Genomic DNA, 14,437 nt, shown 5'->3' on the forward strand with positions numbered 1-14,437 from the left:
GAAGTTGAAGTTCTAGAGTCGCTGCACATTCCTGTAGTTTTCCCAGCATTCTTAGGTGAAGCATGATAAGTTACATAAAGTTTGTCTATGAAACTCTTAAATTGATTCACTCCTGCCACATTGTTCATGTGTCACTAACAGACAATTCAAGGTGATGCTAGCACAATGCCAGAAAATAGCACTACATACATCATTCACATAACTACATACACAAACAATAACAATCGATGTTGTTGTGTTACTCACAGTTGCCGATTCATCAATAAGTAACAATATTTTGTTCTTGGAGTTTACTATATTATCTATTAATGTTTTTCTCGTTCCGTTTGTGATATGGCTCACAATGTTAATGCAAGCATTTGCAGAATGAAGAATATATCCCATGATAAGTTCCTGTAAATTTATTTCGTCTTCAAAGTTGTTAAATGATTGGTTTCTCCTCGCAACTTTGTAAGCGGTTCAAAACACTTTTCCTGTTATGTCTTTATTATGAGACAAAGTATTTAGGAAAACTTTCTCTAATATTTCGTTTCTTGCTTCAGATTTTACTTTTTGGCACGCTTTGTGCCTGCACTCTCCTTATGATCGTAAATCTTTTTTCTTAATGACATTAACAATTGTTTGCGAGATTCTTCAAAATGACTGATTTTACCATTTGTCCACTCCGCTGAAATTTTCGTTCCCGTGTGTTGATCAATGGCAAAAATTCCGTCATCACGACATACTTTATAGTCCAACATTTTATTCTCGACATACAGCCACTCGTTTCTCTCGCAGAAGTCATTTTTTCTGCAAAAGTGTCCAACATTCAGGCCAATCATTATCAGAATCTGCTTCCATTTGACCACGTTGCTCTTAGGTCTTGGTTTTGTGATCCTCTTCACCAAGTGTATTTTCGGTGCTAGTTTTCTGTTTTACAGGATCACAAGTAGATTCAACAATTTCTGCTTCTTCAGCCTTCCTTTTTTTACTCATTGGCATAAAGTAACTACTTTAACTTTATTTTATTCATTTTGAACAGTGATTTAACTTACATTAATTCAAAACTCACGTGAACACCTGCTTGTTGCAGAGTGAATATAGAACTGATAAACTGATTTTGGAAGCAATCGGAAGTGAACACAACTTCCTGTTTCCGGTTGCATACCAACCTATGAAACAGAAAAGCAGGGTACCAACTTATGAGTAATCAAAAACTGAAAATTCTATTCGTGAACACAGTACCATCTACTGTGTATTTATTTATCTACTGTGTATTATATTAAACTGAGGGTATTTATATTTTAACAAGTACGGATAAAAGTTAATCAAATCTTCAAATCTTTGAATAAGATTTATATCACACTGTAACTTAATTAGCTCCATTTGTAGATTTTCTGGTGCGTTATTCACGTTCGTTTTTAATGGTAATGGAAAATAATGTAAAATCGGACTCCAAATCATTAAAATCTTTAAATCTTTCTTCAAATTCTTGTTGTAATAATGCTATTTTTCTTGCATATTCTTGAGATTATGCAAGAAACTCCAAGAACAAAATATTGTTACTTATTGATGAATCGGCAACTGTGAGTAACACAGCAACATTGATTGTTATTGTTCGTGTATAATGTAGTTATGTGTATGATGTATGTAGTGTTATTTTCCGGCATTGTGCTACTAGCATCAGCTTGAATTGTCTGTTAGTGACGCAGTGAACAATGTTTCAGGAGTGAATCACTTTAAGAGTTTCATAGACAAACTTTATGTAACTTATCATGCTTCACCTAAGAATGCTGGGAAAACTACAGGAATGTGCAGCAACTCTAGAACTTCAACTTCTTAAAATTGACAGAATTTTAAGCATTCGCTGGGTTGCATTCAGCTTTTGCACTTTTTCTGCGGTGTGGCAAGACTTTGAAGCCCTCGTCCATCACTTTCAGGAGGCAAAAGAAGACAGCAGAAGAAGAAGGAAAACAGATCACTTTCTTTATGAGGGCCTATTAAGAAAAATAACGTCATGCGAGTTAGCCTTATGTGTGATACTCTCCAAGAACTTAGCGAACTAAGTCTAGATTTACAAGAGAGAAATATTGACTTGTACAAAGCAGACAGGAAGATAAAGAAGACAGTTCAACTTTTTGAAGAAAGAATTGAAAATCCTGGCCCGTACTACGGTATTTCTCTTCAAAATCAGAAGAACATGAAGTTCAAAGGGATTGATGTCCACATAAATGAAAGACGCTGTCCTGAAATAAGTTTATCTGCTTTCTATAAAGTCTGAAAGAAGCTGTTGGAAAGCAACTGCTTGAAGGAGATGATGATGCTGATTTGCTTGAATGTGATAAAATTTTAGGGAACAAGTATTGGCCAGAAAATCCTGGGCAGGAAGCATCTGACATTTGTTGAAGCAAATTAAAAAGTTAGCACGCAAATTTCACTTAAATGAAAGAAAAGCAGTTTGTGGTTTCCATGAATATCTTCAAGAAAATAAAGTTCAGGACATACTACTTCCTCTAAAGCACACTTGTGCACAATTGCAATATCTTCAAGTGAATGTGAAAGGGGTTTTCTCTCAGATGAATCTTATAGTAACTTCATCTCGGTCATCTCTGCTTATATGGACAACTTCTGCAGTGATATTCATCAGGACAGTAGGACCTCCTCTCACTCAGTTCAGCCCTAGCAAATATGTAGACTCATGGCTGCTCAGAGGTCGTCATCGAATGATTGAACCCCCTACTAACCGCACTCAAACTTGCTTAATTTTTTTCGGGAGCCATTAGTACCAGAGATTCTACCAATCAACCAACCTTTTCTGGCATACATATACAGGGTGTTCGGGATAAATTTGACATATTTATAATTAATTATATTTTTCCGTAAGTTACATGTATTAACACACACTTCTCTTCATTTAAAAGTTTGGACCCTTCTTCATTCATATACAAGATGTCAGAAAGGATGGATAGCTGGAACCCACCTGAATCATGGAAGAGAATAACTTGTATCATGATGATTCGTGCCCGCCATCAAAATAAGGATATTACGACTGCTGCCCAATGCTCCCTGAATACAGTAAAAACAATCAGGCATGAACTAGAGACTTGCAATGGTGACTACGAGGATGTAGCAAGAAGAAAGATCCCTAGCAGACGATCTGATTGCGTTCGTACAGCAGAATTCCTCGCAAATCTGCAGGAACAGGTGTTGAAGAACCCTGGCATTGGAATTCGGGCTTTGTTCGTGGAGTTGCTAACTGTAGTCAAGCCCTGGATAACAAGGGTAGCCAATGGTAGGCCGTATGTATGGCAGCAGGATTCGGCCCCTTGCCACACCTCTGGGAAAAGTCAAAAATGGTTGTCTGAAAATTTCTACGACTTCACCAGTCCAAATGTTTGGCCTCCAAACTCCCCAGACCTTAACCCCATGGATTATTTTGTATGGGGCGCAGTTGAAAAAGACACCAATCGCACTTCCAGTAATACAAAAGCCCAGTTAATGGATAAAATTAAAACAGTTTTTGCGGCCCTTCCCAGGGAGACTGTAGCATCAGCTTGTTCGAGGTTCCGAAGCAGAATTGAAGCTGTGATCGATGCTAATGGTGGTTATTTTGAGTAAATCTTGTTGATAGTATTGTAATTAACTCTGCCTGTAATGTTTTTTTGTCAATTCATTAAATTTAATAGATACAAAGAAGATTTTCTTTTTCCTTACGAAACTGTCAAATTTATCCCGAACACCCTGTATATATATATATATTTTTTTTTTTATTATTATTATTATTTTTATAGTTACCATACATTAGCTACTAAGATGGCACTTTTTTAGAATTTGCTGCTCTTGTTTGATTGCCATTCTGTAATTCTGTACTGGTTATGCCTGTGATACTTAGATGAAAATTTTACAAATAAGTTTTAGCACAAGTTTTCCTCTGTTTTATAGTTTGTTATTATCATGCCCACTCACTGTATTTTAATATTGAAACAAATTCTGTAATAAATATTTAATTTACTTGCATTTATCAATGTTTCTGTGATCCCTCTCCCACCAAGAGGTTGTGACACACAGTTTAAGAACTGCTGCAGTAAATGTTACTGAATTAAATAACAAATGCTATCTTGGTGTGTAGTGTTTTCAGAGAGCTCCCAAAAGCTAAGCAAAGATTAGGAGCGTGAACAAATGGCATCAATGGCAATATAATATTAAAAACCAGGATATTAGGAAAGAACTTGATATTGTCAGCATCCAGGAATGTGTTAGCAGAGCTATTCTCAGGTGGTATGGTTACTTAAACAGAATTGGCGAGGAAAGATTAGCAAAACAAGTGTTCTCTGCTAGGTTGAAAGATGAAAGACCCAGAGGAAGACCAAGATATAGGTGGATTGATACGATAAAAAGTGCCTTAGAAGATAGAAATATAAAATCTGACAATGTTGTAGCTTTGACTGGTAACAGACTGATTTGGCGGAATCAGTTCCTCTGTATTAGGGGAGGGATAAATAATGGGGCTATGTAGGGATTGTAGCAGGGTGCTAAGGGTCAAAGCTGTATAACTGAGAGGAGACTTCCACATAGCCTTTAAAGGAATGCAGAGAACCGACCAGGGCTTCTGGCCTAATGTCCACTCCTCACCTTCTCATGGTGCACCCTGTTGGGTATCTACTTTGATACTGAACGAACGAGGATGGGCTGGCAATTTGGGATTTAGCCAACCAAATTGTATTTTATTGGTTAAACCAAAATAAAAAAATGATGATACAACATGACAAAGAATGTGAGTGAAAATAATGGCTTGATAGGGAATTGTGATGATGCACAAGATGACAGTGAGAGCGGTGATCAAAGAGAGAGTGAAAGCAACTATACAGAGAGAGAAAATGGTCTAAATGATGAAATAAATGAGGAATTATTTGTAGGGAGTGAGATCGCTAGGTTGCACGCAGTGATACAAAATGCACAGCGTCAATTAGAGCACATGCAAAACTCTTTACAGAGTGCCTCGGCTAACGGAAATAAACAAGTGTTTGAAAGAAAAAATAAGTATAAGAGTGGGAGAGTTTCTGATGAAGGAAAGAGTGTTGTATGGTGACTCGTTATTAAGAGGAGTGATAGATGGGAGTTTAACTAAATCGTACTTACTGTGTGCGAAATTTAAGGATGTAAGTGAGAGTATTAGAGCGCAAAAACAGAGGGTGAAAGAATTGATAGTTGTGGCAGGTACGAATGAATTGAAAGAAGATAAATTTTTTATGAGAGAAGACTTGAAATTTTTGTTAAAGGTAGCGAAAGAAAAGAGTGACGAAGTTAGGATGGTGAGTGTTGCTGCGGTATGACAGAGAGGAGTTTAGAAGGAGGGCCATAATCGCAAATGACTTTATGCGCAGGTTATGCAGACGGTGTGGTGTGGAATTCGTGGATGTGTGGAATGAGTTTGATGGGTGATAGGATTTATACAAGATGGATGGCCTGCATTTGAATGGATTTCGTGTGCGGAAACTGGAAAAAGTGTTGCTGAATGAAGTGAAAATGGATGTGCAGAACCAGGGAAACTAGAACTACCAAGGAGGGGGGGGAGTGGATATGCAGAACCAGGGAAACTAGAACTACCAAGGAGGGGGGGGGAGTGGATATGCAGACATCAGTGAGACAGTTGAGTGTAAGAATGTATATAATGTACCTGGTAAAGACAAGAAATCGGAATGAGATAGTTAAAATAACACATCAGGATAGGGGTGGGACAAAGGGACCTATGCATTTTATGTATACTAATGCCAGGAGTATTAGGAACAAGAAGGAAGAATTTTTGGCCTTCATTGGCTCTTCCTGGCCACAGGTTATTGGCATTAGTGAAACATGGCTGACGGAAGATGATATAGTTTGTGCAATAGAATGTAGATTATAGTGTGTTTAGGAGGGACAGAGAGAATAAAATGGGGGGGGGGGAAGAGTGTTATTGATGATAGATGATGAACTGCAGCCAAGGGGAATTGAAGTTGTATCGCAGGATAGTGAAAAGAGCTCATTTGAGGCTATTTGGTGTGAGATTGAGACTGGCTGAACAAAATATACAGTTGGGTGCTGCTATAGACCAGGTGATGGAATAGATGGTGGAGATAGTATGCATAAGCAAATTGATGAAGGGAGTGGAAGGAGGGTTATTATTATGGGGGGTTTCAACTATGGTAACATTGATTGGAAAGAGGAGAGGACACATGTGAGAAAGGAAATGGATTTTATTCAATTATTAAGGGATAACTATCTGAGACAGCATGTAATTGAAAATACTAGGGGGTATGAGAGTGCTTAACCTGGTAATAGCATCTGAGAATTTGACTGTAATGAATATGACCATGTTGCCACCTATTGGTGAAAGTGATCATAAGGTCTTGACCTGGGAGGTGGCTAAAGGTGTGGAATTTTCGATTAAGACAGAGTATATGTGGAATTACTGTGCTGGCAAGTATGACAAGTTTAGGAGATTGCTTGGATCAGTGCTATGGCATGTACAACTGCAAGGGCTGGATGTCGATAGAGCACGGGAAGTGGTCAAGGAGCATTTACAGAAGGTTATGGCTGATTGTATACCTAGGGTCTGAATAGTAAAACAAGTAGGGGTTAAATGGATGATTAACACCATTAAGCTTGAGCTGCAAAAAAAGAAACAACTGTGAGGGAATTTAAAGAAAGAAGTGACCTGCAGGCACACGAACGGTATAAAGTGCAGGGCAGAAGGGTAACGATTGTGATAAAAAAAAAAAAAAAAAAAGCAAAAATGGATTATGAAAGGAAACTAGCTATGCAAGCTAAAGAGAATCCCAAACAGTTCGTTTAATATGCTGCAAGCAAAAAAAAAAAAAAAAAAACTGTACATTGCAAAACGATTTTAAGGAATGACGATGGTAAGGAGGTCACCGAATCAGTCGATATATAGTGAAATTACTGAGTGAGCACTTTGCAAGAGTATATCATCCAGGTGATGGCATTAAAAATATGAAGGAACCATTAGTTTATATGGGAAATGTGATGAATGAAGTGGAGGTGAATAGTCTATTACTATTACTTAATGTGAATACATCTGTGGGATTGGATGATATACCGGCACGGGTCTTACGTGAAGCGGCTAAAGAATTATCAGTGCCCTTGACCATGTTGTTTAATCTGAGTCTATGGTCTGGTTAAGTCCCGAAGGTGTGGAAAGAAGGGAAAATAGTTCCACTGCATAAAGGAGGATCCAAGACTACTGTTGCAAATTACCGACCAATTACCATTGTCAAGTTCTGGAGAAAGTAGTCAAGGGAAGAATACAGGAATGGCTTGATGAAAATGAGATACTGTACGGGGGACAGTATGGCTTTGTGAAGGGTAGATCATTCCTCAGTAACTTGCTCAAGTTTTATAATACAGTTATGGCTGAACTGGATAAGGGAAATGGGTTTACAATGATACTGCTGGACCTGGCTAAGGCATTTGACAGGATACCACATGGAATTCTAATCCGTAAACTACACCATATGGGAATAGATATAGGGTTGGTGATATGGATGGCTGGGTGGTTGATGGAGAGATATCAGAGAGTAGTTTATTCAGGAGTTCAAAAGACAGCCTGTAACTGGTGGTGTGCCGCAGGGTTCTGTTCTTGGACCACTGCTGTTTAATTTGTTCATTAGCGATATAGGGAAGGATCTAAGAGGAACAGTTCATTTGTTCTCTGATGATGCAAAGTTGGGTAGGGCAATAGTGAGTGCAGAAGATGTCAAAATCTTGCAGGACGACTTGGATAGATTGGAGTTCTGGGCTAAGGAGAATGGATGTCAATTTAATGTGACAAAATGTAAGGTTATGCATTTTGGGGTGAAAAGATTAGCAGCAGTATACCACATTGGTGGAACTGTACTCCAGGAGATTGATGAGGGCAGGGACTTGGGAGTGTTTGTGGATAGGGAGATGAAGTTCAGGGGGGGCACATTGCAAAAGTAGCTAAATCAGCTCATCAACTCACTTGGTTGTTGAAAAATACTTTGACGAGCAGAGACAAGCAAGTTATTGTACCTCTGTACCGAGCCTTCATAAGACCTCATCTCGACTACTGTGCCCAGATTTGGTCATCTAGGTTTCTTCTTGATTGGGAGGAGGAGGAGGTGGAGAGGTTCCAGAGGCGAGTGACCAGGATAATAGCAGGTCTATGGAATGAACCATATGAGAACAGGTTGAAGATTTGTGGGTTGCTGAAATTAGTTGATAGGTGGAAAAGGATAGATATGATTGAGACATTCATATTGCTAAAGGGTTTCTATAGGATTAATTCAGAGGATATTTTTGAGATCAGGACTGGTGGTGGGAGAACTAGGGGACACCTATGGAAGCTGGGCAAGAGTGTGGTTAGCAAGGGTGTTAGAGCTGGGTTCTTTGCTTTTAGAGTGGTAAATGATTGGAATAAGCTGCCAGAGTCTGTTGTGGGTGCTATGATGGTGAGTGAGTTCAAGTGAAGGCATTATAGATACTGTGAGAATGTCGTATAGTTGTTTGGACATGATGTTTAGGGCCTCCCTCGATGAGTCTAAGGAATCCTGGAGTTGGCCGTAATAATAAAATGTCCAATGCTTTTGTGCTCTTTTTTAGTGTATGTGCTGCACCCACAGAACGAAAAATCTGCAGTTATTGAAGGCTAAGGATTGTTCATATGTGATATATGGATTTGCATCTAACTCCTTTCACCCTGTTTAAAATCATGTTAATGTTGCTAGACCAAAAAAAAATTTCCCTTTTGACTAGTATATATAAGAAAATATATATAATGAAATGATCACATTAGCATAATGAATCATAAGTGACAGAGGAACAGAGGTTTGTTGCACTATGCCAAAACCTAAATGCTATATGAGTTGCAACATGAACAACAGAGCCAAGATGAAATCCCATAACTTCCCAGATTTTTTTAAAACTGGTCATTTAAAATTTCTGTTTACTGAATTTCTATTTATTTCTTTTTTATTTTTTTTATTTTTGATTAAATACCATTTTCTGCTATTTCATTTATTAAATAAATTAAAATTTTGATTCTGAAAGAATATTGCTTAAGCTGAAACACTGCAAATATCATAAATGTATATTACATTTTGCTTCCCTCTCTCTTTCCTAGCTTCATTTAGCTGCATTAGCCTCACTGAAGGGGGAAATATTGGATCTAACTAATAAATTACAGCATATTTCACAGGAAAGGGATATGCTAGAAAGGCAGCTAAACAGAACACAGGTAAAGATAATATGTTGTGAGTTGATAAATTAAGTATATTATTATTATTACACTGTTATATGCTTTATTCTTGTATTATTTATTAACTGCATTTTCTGTGTGGATATTTAAGTTATTAGACAGAAATATGGAATTTCATTCGAACATACACGTGTTCATAGAAACTAACACCTACTGTAACTTTTTTTTTTTTGGTAATTAAATTTGAATGGCTATTTGAAAAGGGATAATAACACCATTATTGTCACAGATAATGAAGAAGGTAATATAACATTTTTATTTTTGATTAATATTTGGCTCTTTTTAGTACTAGATGTGGCATAATTAGGAAATGTTGACAAATTAGAATTTCATGCCAGCTGGGTTGTCTTCCGGTTAAACAAGGCCCCCCATTGTTTTTGCCAGGGAACCAGGGCGAACAGCGAAAAGTCAGCTACTGCAACAAATCCTAAAACACACCCCAACTCAATATCACCAGAATTGAAGATTGGTACTATCAACATAAGAAGCCTGAATGGCAAAGAAATGGAGCTAGCTGAGGAATTAGATAACTACCAGATCGACATAATAGGGGTGACTGAAACAAAAAAAACCAAAACTGGTGAGATCTTTCTGAGCAATAAATACAAAATGTTATATTCAGGCAATGGCAATCCAGGAAAAGGAGTAGCCATAGTATTCAACACTAAATACGAGGCTAATCTTCTTGAATGGCAGGCAGTTTCTAGTAGAGTGATGTGGGCAAATATGAGAATGGGGAACTGGACAATGAGACTTATTTGTGCGTATGGTCCCACAGAAGGTTGGCCTAAGGTGGAAGTGAAGGCATTTTTTGATGCTTTAGAAAAAGCAACTGACACAATGAAAAAGGAAAAGTTGGTCCTTGTTGGGGATCTAAATAGCAGAGTAGGAAATGATTGTCAGACATTCAAAAATATTTTGGGAAAATTTGGAGAAAAGAGCAAAGCTAATAATAATGGCAAATATCTGTTGGATATCTGCTCAGGACACAGACTGGTTATTATTAACACCATGTTCCAACATAAAAATCTGCACAAATTCACATGGAGAGAAGAGGCAAGGAATAAGAAAAGTCTTATTGACTATGTTATTGTTGATAGCGATGTTTTCTCTCTGGTGCAGGACACTAGAGTGTACAGAGGATTTGAAATTGGAAGTGATCACCATTTAGTCTTAAGCAGGATAAAATTGAATTTCATATTGAAAAGAAGAACATGTAAGAAAGTTTTAAAGCGAATAAAAGTTGAGCAGCTCTCAGATGTGAACTGTAGACTAATAAACACAAAGCTTATTGAAGAAAAAATGAAAGAGTTTGAGAACAGGAATCAAACCTTGGAGATTCAGTGGCAAACCTTGAAGAAAGCCCTGATTGACTCAGCTAGAGAGGCATGTGGTGAAGTTGTCTGCAAGAATAGAAAAATTAGAACTCCATGGTGGACACAGGAAGTTAAAGAGGCAGTGAAGGAAAAGAAGAGAGCATATCAAAAGTTCCTGGCAAATAAGTCAGCTTTTGCTCTTAGAGAATACAGAGACAAATGCGAGAATGCTAAACACTGTGTAAAACTAGCTAAACAAAAGTCATGGGAGGACTTTGGCAAGAATATAGAAAATAAATATCAAGAAGGTGGCAAAATATTCTGGAGGTTGTTGAAGAAGCTTAGGAATGGAGGAAAGAGTGCGGTAAAAGGAGTTAGAGATGATAAAGGTGAGATGAAAATGGAAGAAAAAGATATCCTTGAAGTATGGAGTAATTACTTTGAAAAACTGCTAAATGAAGCAAGCAGTGATGACAGCACAGTGGTAAAAAACACTTACCAGGCATGCAGTCAGGAATACATTTCCATACTTGAAGTAGAAAAAGCCATCAAAGGCTTAAAATGTGGAAAGGCAGCAGGAGTAGATGATATTCGACCAGAAATGCTGAAGTATGGTAGTATAAAAGTCTTACAGTGGCTGCACTGCATAGTTCAGAAAGTCTGGACAGAGGGACGAATTCCCGATGATTGGAGTAGAGCTCTCATAGTACCCATATATAAAAATGGAAATAAAACTAAATGTGAGAATTACAGAGGTATTTCCCTACTGAGTGTTCCTGGCAAGATCATTTCTCAAGTATACTTGAGAAACGATTGAGAAGAATTGTGGAAGAAAAGCTGGGTGAAGAACAAGCTGGATTCAGGCCAAATAGTGGCTGTCAGGATCAGAACTTCACTTTATGACTAATAGTCGAGAAAGCATGGGAATATAACAAAGATCTGTATTTAAGTTTTGTTGATTTGGAAAAGGCATATGACAAGGTGCCAAGAGAGAAGCTATTCAATATGCTGCAGTTATATGGTGTCAATGGGGTATTATATCAAGCAATACTTAGTCTTTATTTGAGTTGTAAGTCAGCAGTTAGAATTGAAGGAAGTATAGGAAGATGGTTTAATATTAAATCTGGCATGAGACAAGGATGTACATTATCCCCTCTGTTATTCATTATCTATATGGATCACATTATGAAGGAAAGTGGTATTAAACATGATATCAAAATTGGAGATGTTAATGTCAACTCTTTGCTTTATGCGGATGATGTTATACTTTTAAATAAATCCGCTACAAGTCTGCAAGATTCTATGACTAAATTGAATGGCTGTTGTAATAGATATGTTATGAAGGTCTGCAATAAAAAGACGAAGACAATGAAAATAGGCAGAATCATTGAAAATGTCAACTGTATTGTGAATGGAGAATCTGTGGAACAAGTAAAACATTTCATCTACTTAGTCACGATTTTTAGTGAAGATGGTAAATTCAATATAGAAATAGACAACAGAATCCGCAAAGCTGGTATGGTGGGAAGTCAATTGAATAAATTCATATGGAATAAGAGAGAAATTAGTCGGAACACTAAATTAGCTGTATACAAGACAGTGTTCAAACCAGTTTTAACTTATGGATCTGAGAGCCGGGTCAGAAGTAAAACACTTAACCAAAGACTAGAGACCGCAGATATGAGATTCCTGAGGAAGATTAGAGGCGTGAACAGATGGCATCAATATTCTTGTTGAGAGGCTTATACGCTGTTATACATGATAACTAATAATTAAGGAATTGATAGCGTACACTAGAAATATAAATTAAATAAACTTTAATATATACTTTCTGATATTTTGGCAAACATCACGTTGCCATCTTCTTTGGAACTTATTACAAAGACAAGTGCACACAAGTACTACATAACAGCAAATGAGAACCGAAGCTAGGAAGCTAACCTTCTCCTAAAGTCCTGATGGTGCCTCCTGGCAGGCTATATTGGTAGTTCTTGGCCTTTGGGCTGAAGTTCTTCTGATAAATGTTTCCGAAATTTGGGGCAGTCTCATGCATTCAAATTTGTTGAGGTTTGGCATGTTCCTAATGGCTGAGGCTGATTCCATGAATAGTTTTTCATATTTGAACTTGCTGGGGTGTATTACTGTGGCTTTCTTCCGTCTTATTTTGTGGCGAGTATCCAGAGTGTGGTCTGCAAGCCCAGAGTGGCTATACTTGTAAAATAGGATGTAATCCTTCTATTCTGAGATTCTGATATTTGCTGTCCTGCCTGTTTGGCCAAAGTAGGACAGTTTACAGCTGCAAGGGACCTGGTATACACCAGGTAGGTCTAGGGGAAGTGGTTGGTCTTTAGTGGAGCGGATAAGGGATGCCAATTTTCTATGTGGTCTGTAACAGGTGGTCAAGTCATGTTTTTTTAAAATTTTGTTGATATTTTCCGAGGTGCCTTGGATGTAGGGAATGGTGATGGATTTAGAGTAATCTTTTTTGTGAAGGGGAGGGGATGGTGGGTTGTGGATAACTGGGTTAAGTATTTTTTAGATTCTTTTGGGGGGGGTAGCCATTGGCTGAGAAAGTGTCACGCATGTGATTTAGTTCAGTGGTTAGGGCTTGATCATTTGAACAGATTATTTTTGCCCTGTTGATTAGTGTCTTAATAACTCCATATTGTTGTGAAGGTGGGGGGGTGATGGGATTGTTGGTGAATGTATCTGCCTGTATGGGTGAGTTTTCTATAAACTGAGAAAACCAAGGTTTCATCAGGTTGGCGGGTGACTAGTGTGTCTGGGAAGGGGAGGTTATTGATTTCCTCTTTTTCCAGGGTGAACTTGATTCTAGGTTGTTGGTTGTTTAAGTGTGTTAGGAAGGAGAGGACTGAATCCGGGCCATGTGGCCAAATAGCGAACACATCATCAATGTAGCGAAGCCATATGGTAGGTTTTTGTCGGGCTGAGTTTAAGGCTTTCTCTTCAAAAGCCTCCATAAAGAAGTTAGCCAAGGGTGGGGAAAGTGGTGAACCCATGGCTGTCCCCTCTATCTGTTTGTAGAATTTTTCCTGCCAAACGAAATAGCCTGAGTTCATTGTAAACCGAAATAGGGCTGAGATATCCGGAGGAAATTTAGCTTGGATTAGCTCTAAGGTTTCTTTGAGGGGGACATTCGTGAATAAGGAGGAGACGTCAAAACTGCCCATTATTTCATTATGTTGGAGTGTAAGGTTTTCTATACTGGCTTTGAAGTGGGCTCAGTTTTTTGTGTGTGATGGTGTGTTGCCAGTATAGTGTGAGAGCACTTTGGCTAAATGCTTGGCTAGTTTGTAAGTGGGGGAATCAATGCCATCCACTATGGGACGTAATGGCACATTTTCTTTATGTATTTTTGGGAGCCCATATATGCGGGGGGGGGGTCTATTGTTATAGGGTTTCAGTCTGTTGGTAATCTCCACAGGCCAAGAAGTGACCTTCTTAAGGAGCCTATGGAGTTTTCTAATTTGAGAGTTGGTGGGATTATATTCAATAGGGAGGTAAGTGGATCGATCTAATAGTAAAGCCTTGAGCTTACCTGTGTAGTCATTAAGATTGAGTACCACAGTGGTACTCAAGTAAACTGTGCAAACAGGAAGATCAATTAACATCCATCTGGAAGAACATAAAAAATATATTTGCTACTATTACTATGGCAAGTCATGACTAGCATGCCACCGTTGGATACCCCTTCACGAAGGATTAGATTGAAGAAAACGAATGTGCTGTTTAGAAGCCATTATAGATCTGAAAGATTATTTTTTGAGTCAGCCATGTCTTTGAAGAATTCTCCTAACCTAAACAAATATGGTTGCATTAATTTACCAAAAATTTGGGAGCCTGCTAT

The 14,437-nt window shown here is 38.0% G+C and overlaps 1 protein-coding gene across 3 annotated transcripts in view; it reads left to right on the forward strand.

Annotated features, from left to right (window-relative positions):
- The window catches only part of LOC150101280 (colorectal mutant cancer protein), a 499,737-nt gene that overhangs the window by 185,250 nt on the left and 300,050 nt on the right, over positions 1-14,437 (forward strand). For all 3 annotated transcript variants that reach the window (XM_090400857.1, XM_090400859.1, XM_090400858.1), the window contains one exon: positions 9,119-9,232. In XM_090400857.1, the coding sequence (XP_090256983.1) occupies positions 9,119-9,232 (114 nt within the window). The remainder of the gene's footprint in view (positions 1-9,118; positions 9,233-14,437) is intronic.

Source organism: Typopeltis vanoorti, chromosome 11 (genome assembly GCF_054136105.1).
Source record: "Typopeltis vanoorti isolate ZY-2024b chromosome 11, IOZ_Tvanoo_1.0, whole genome shotgun sequence".
NCBI classification, from domain to species: Eukaryota; Metazoa; Arthropoda; class Arachnida; order Uropygi; family Thelyphonidae; genus Typopeltis; species Typopeltis vanoorti.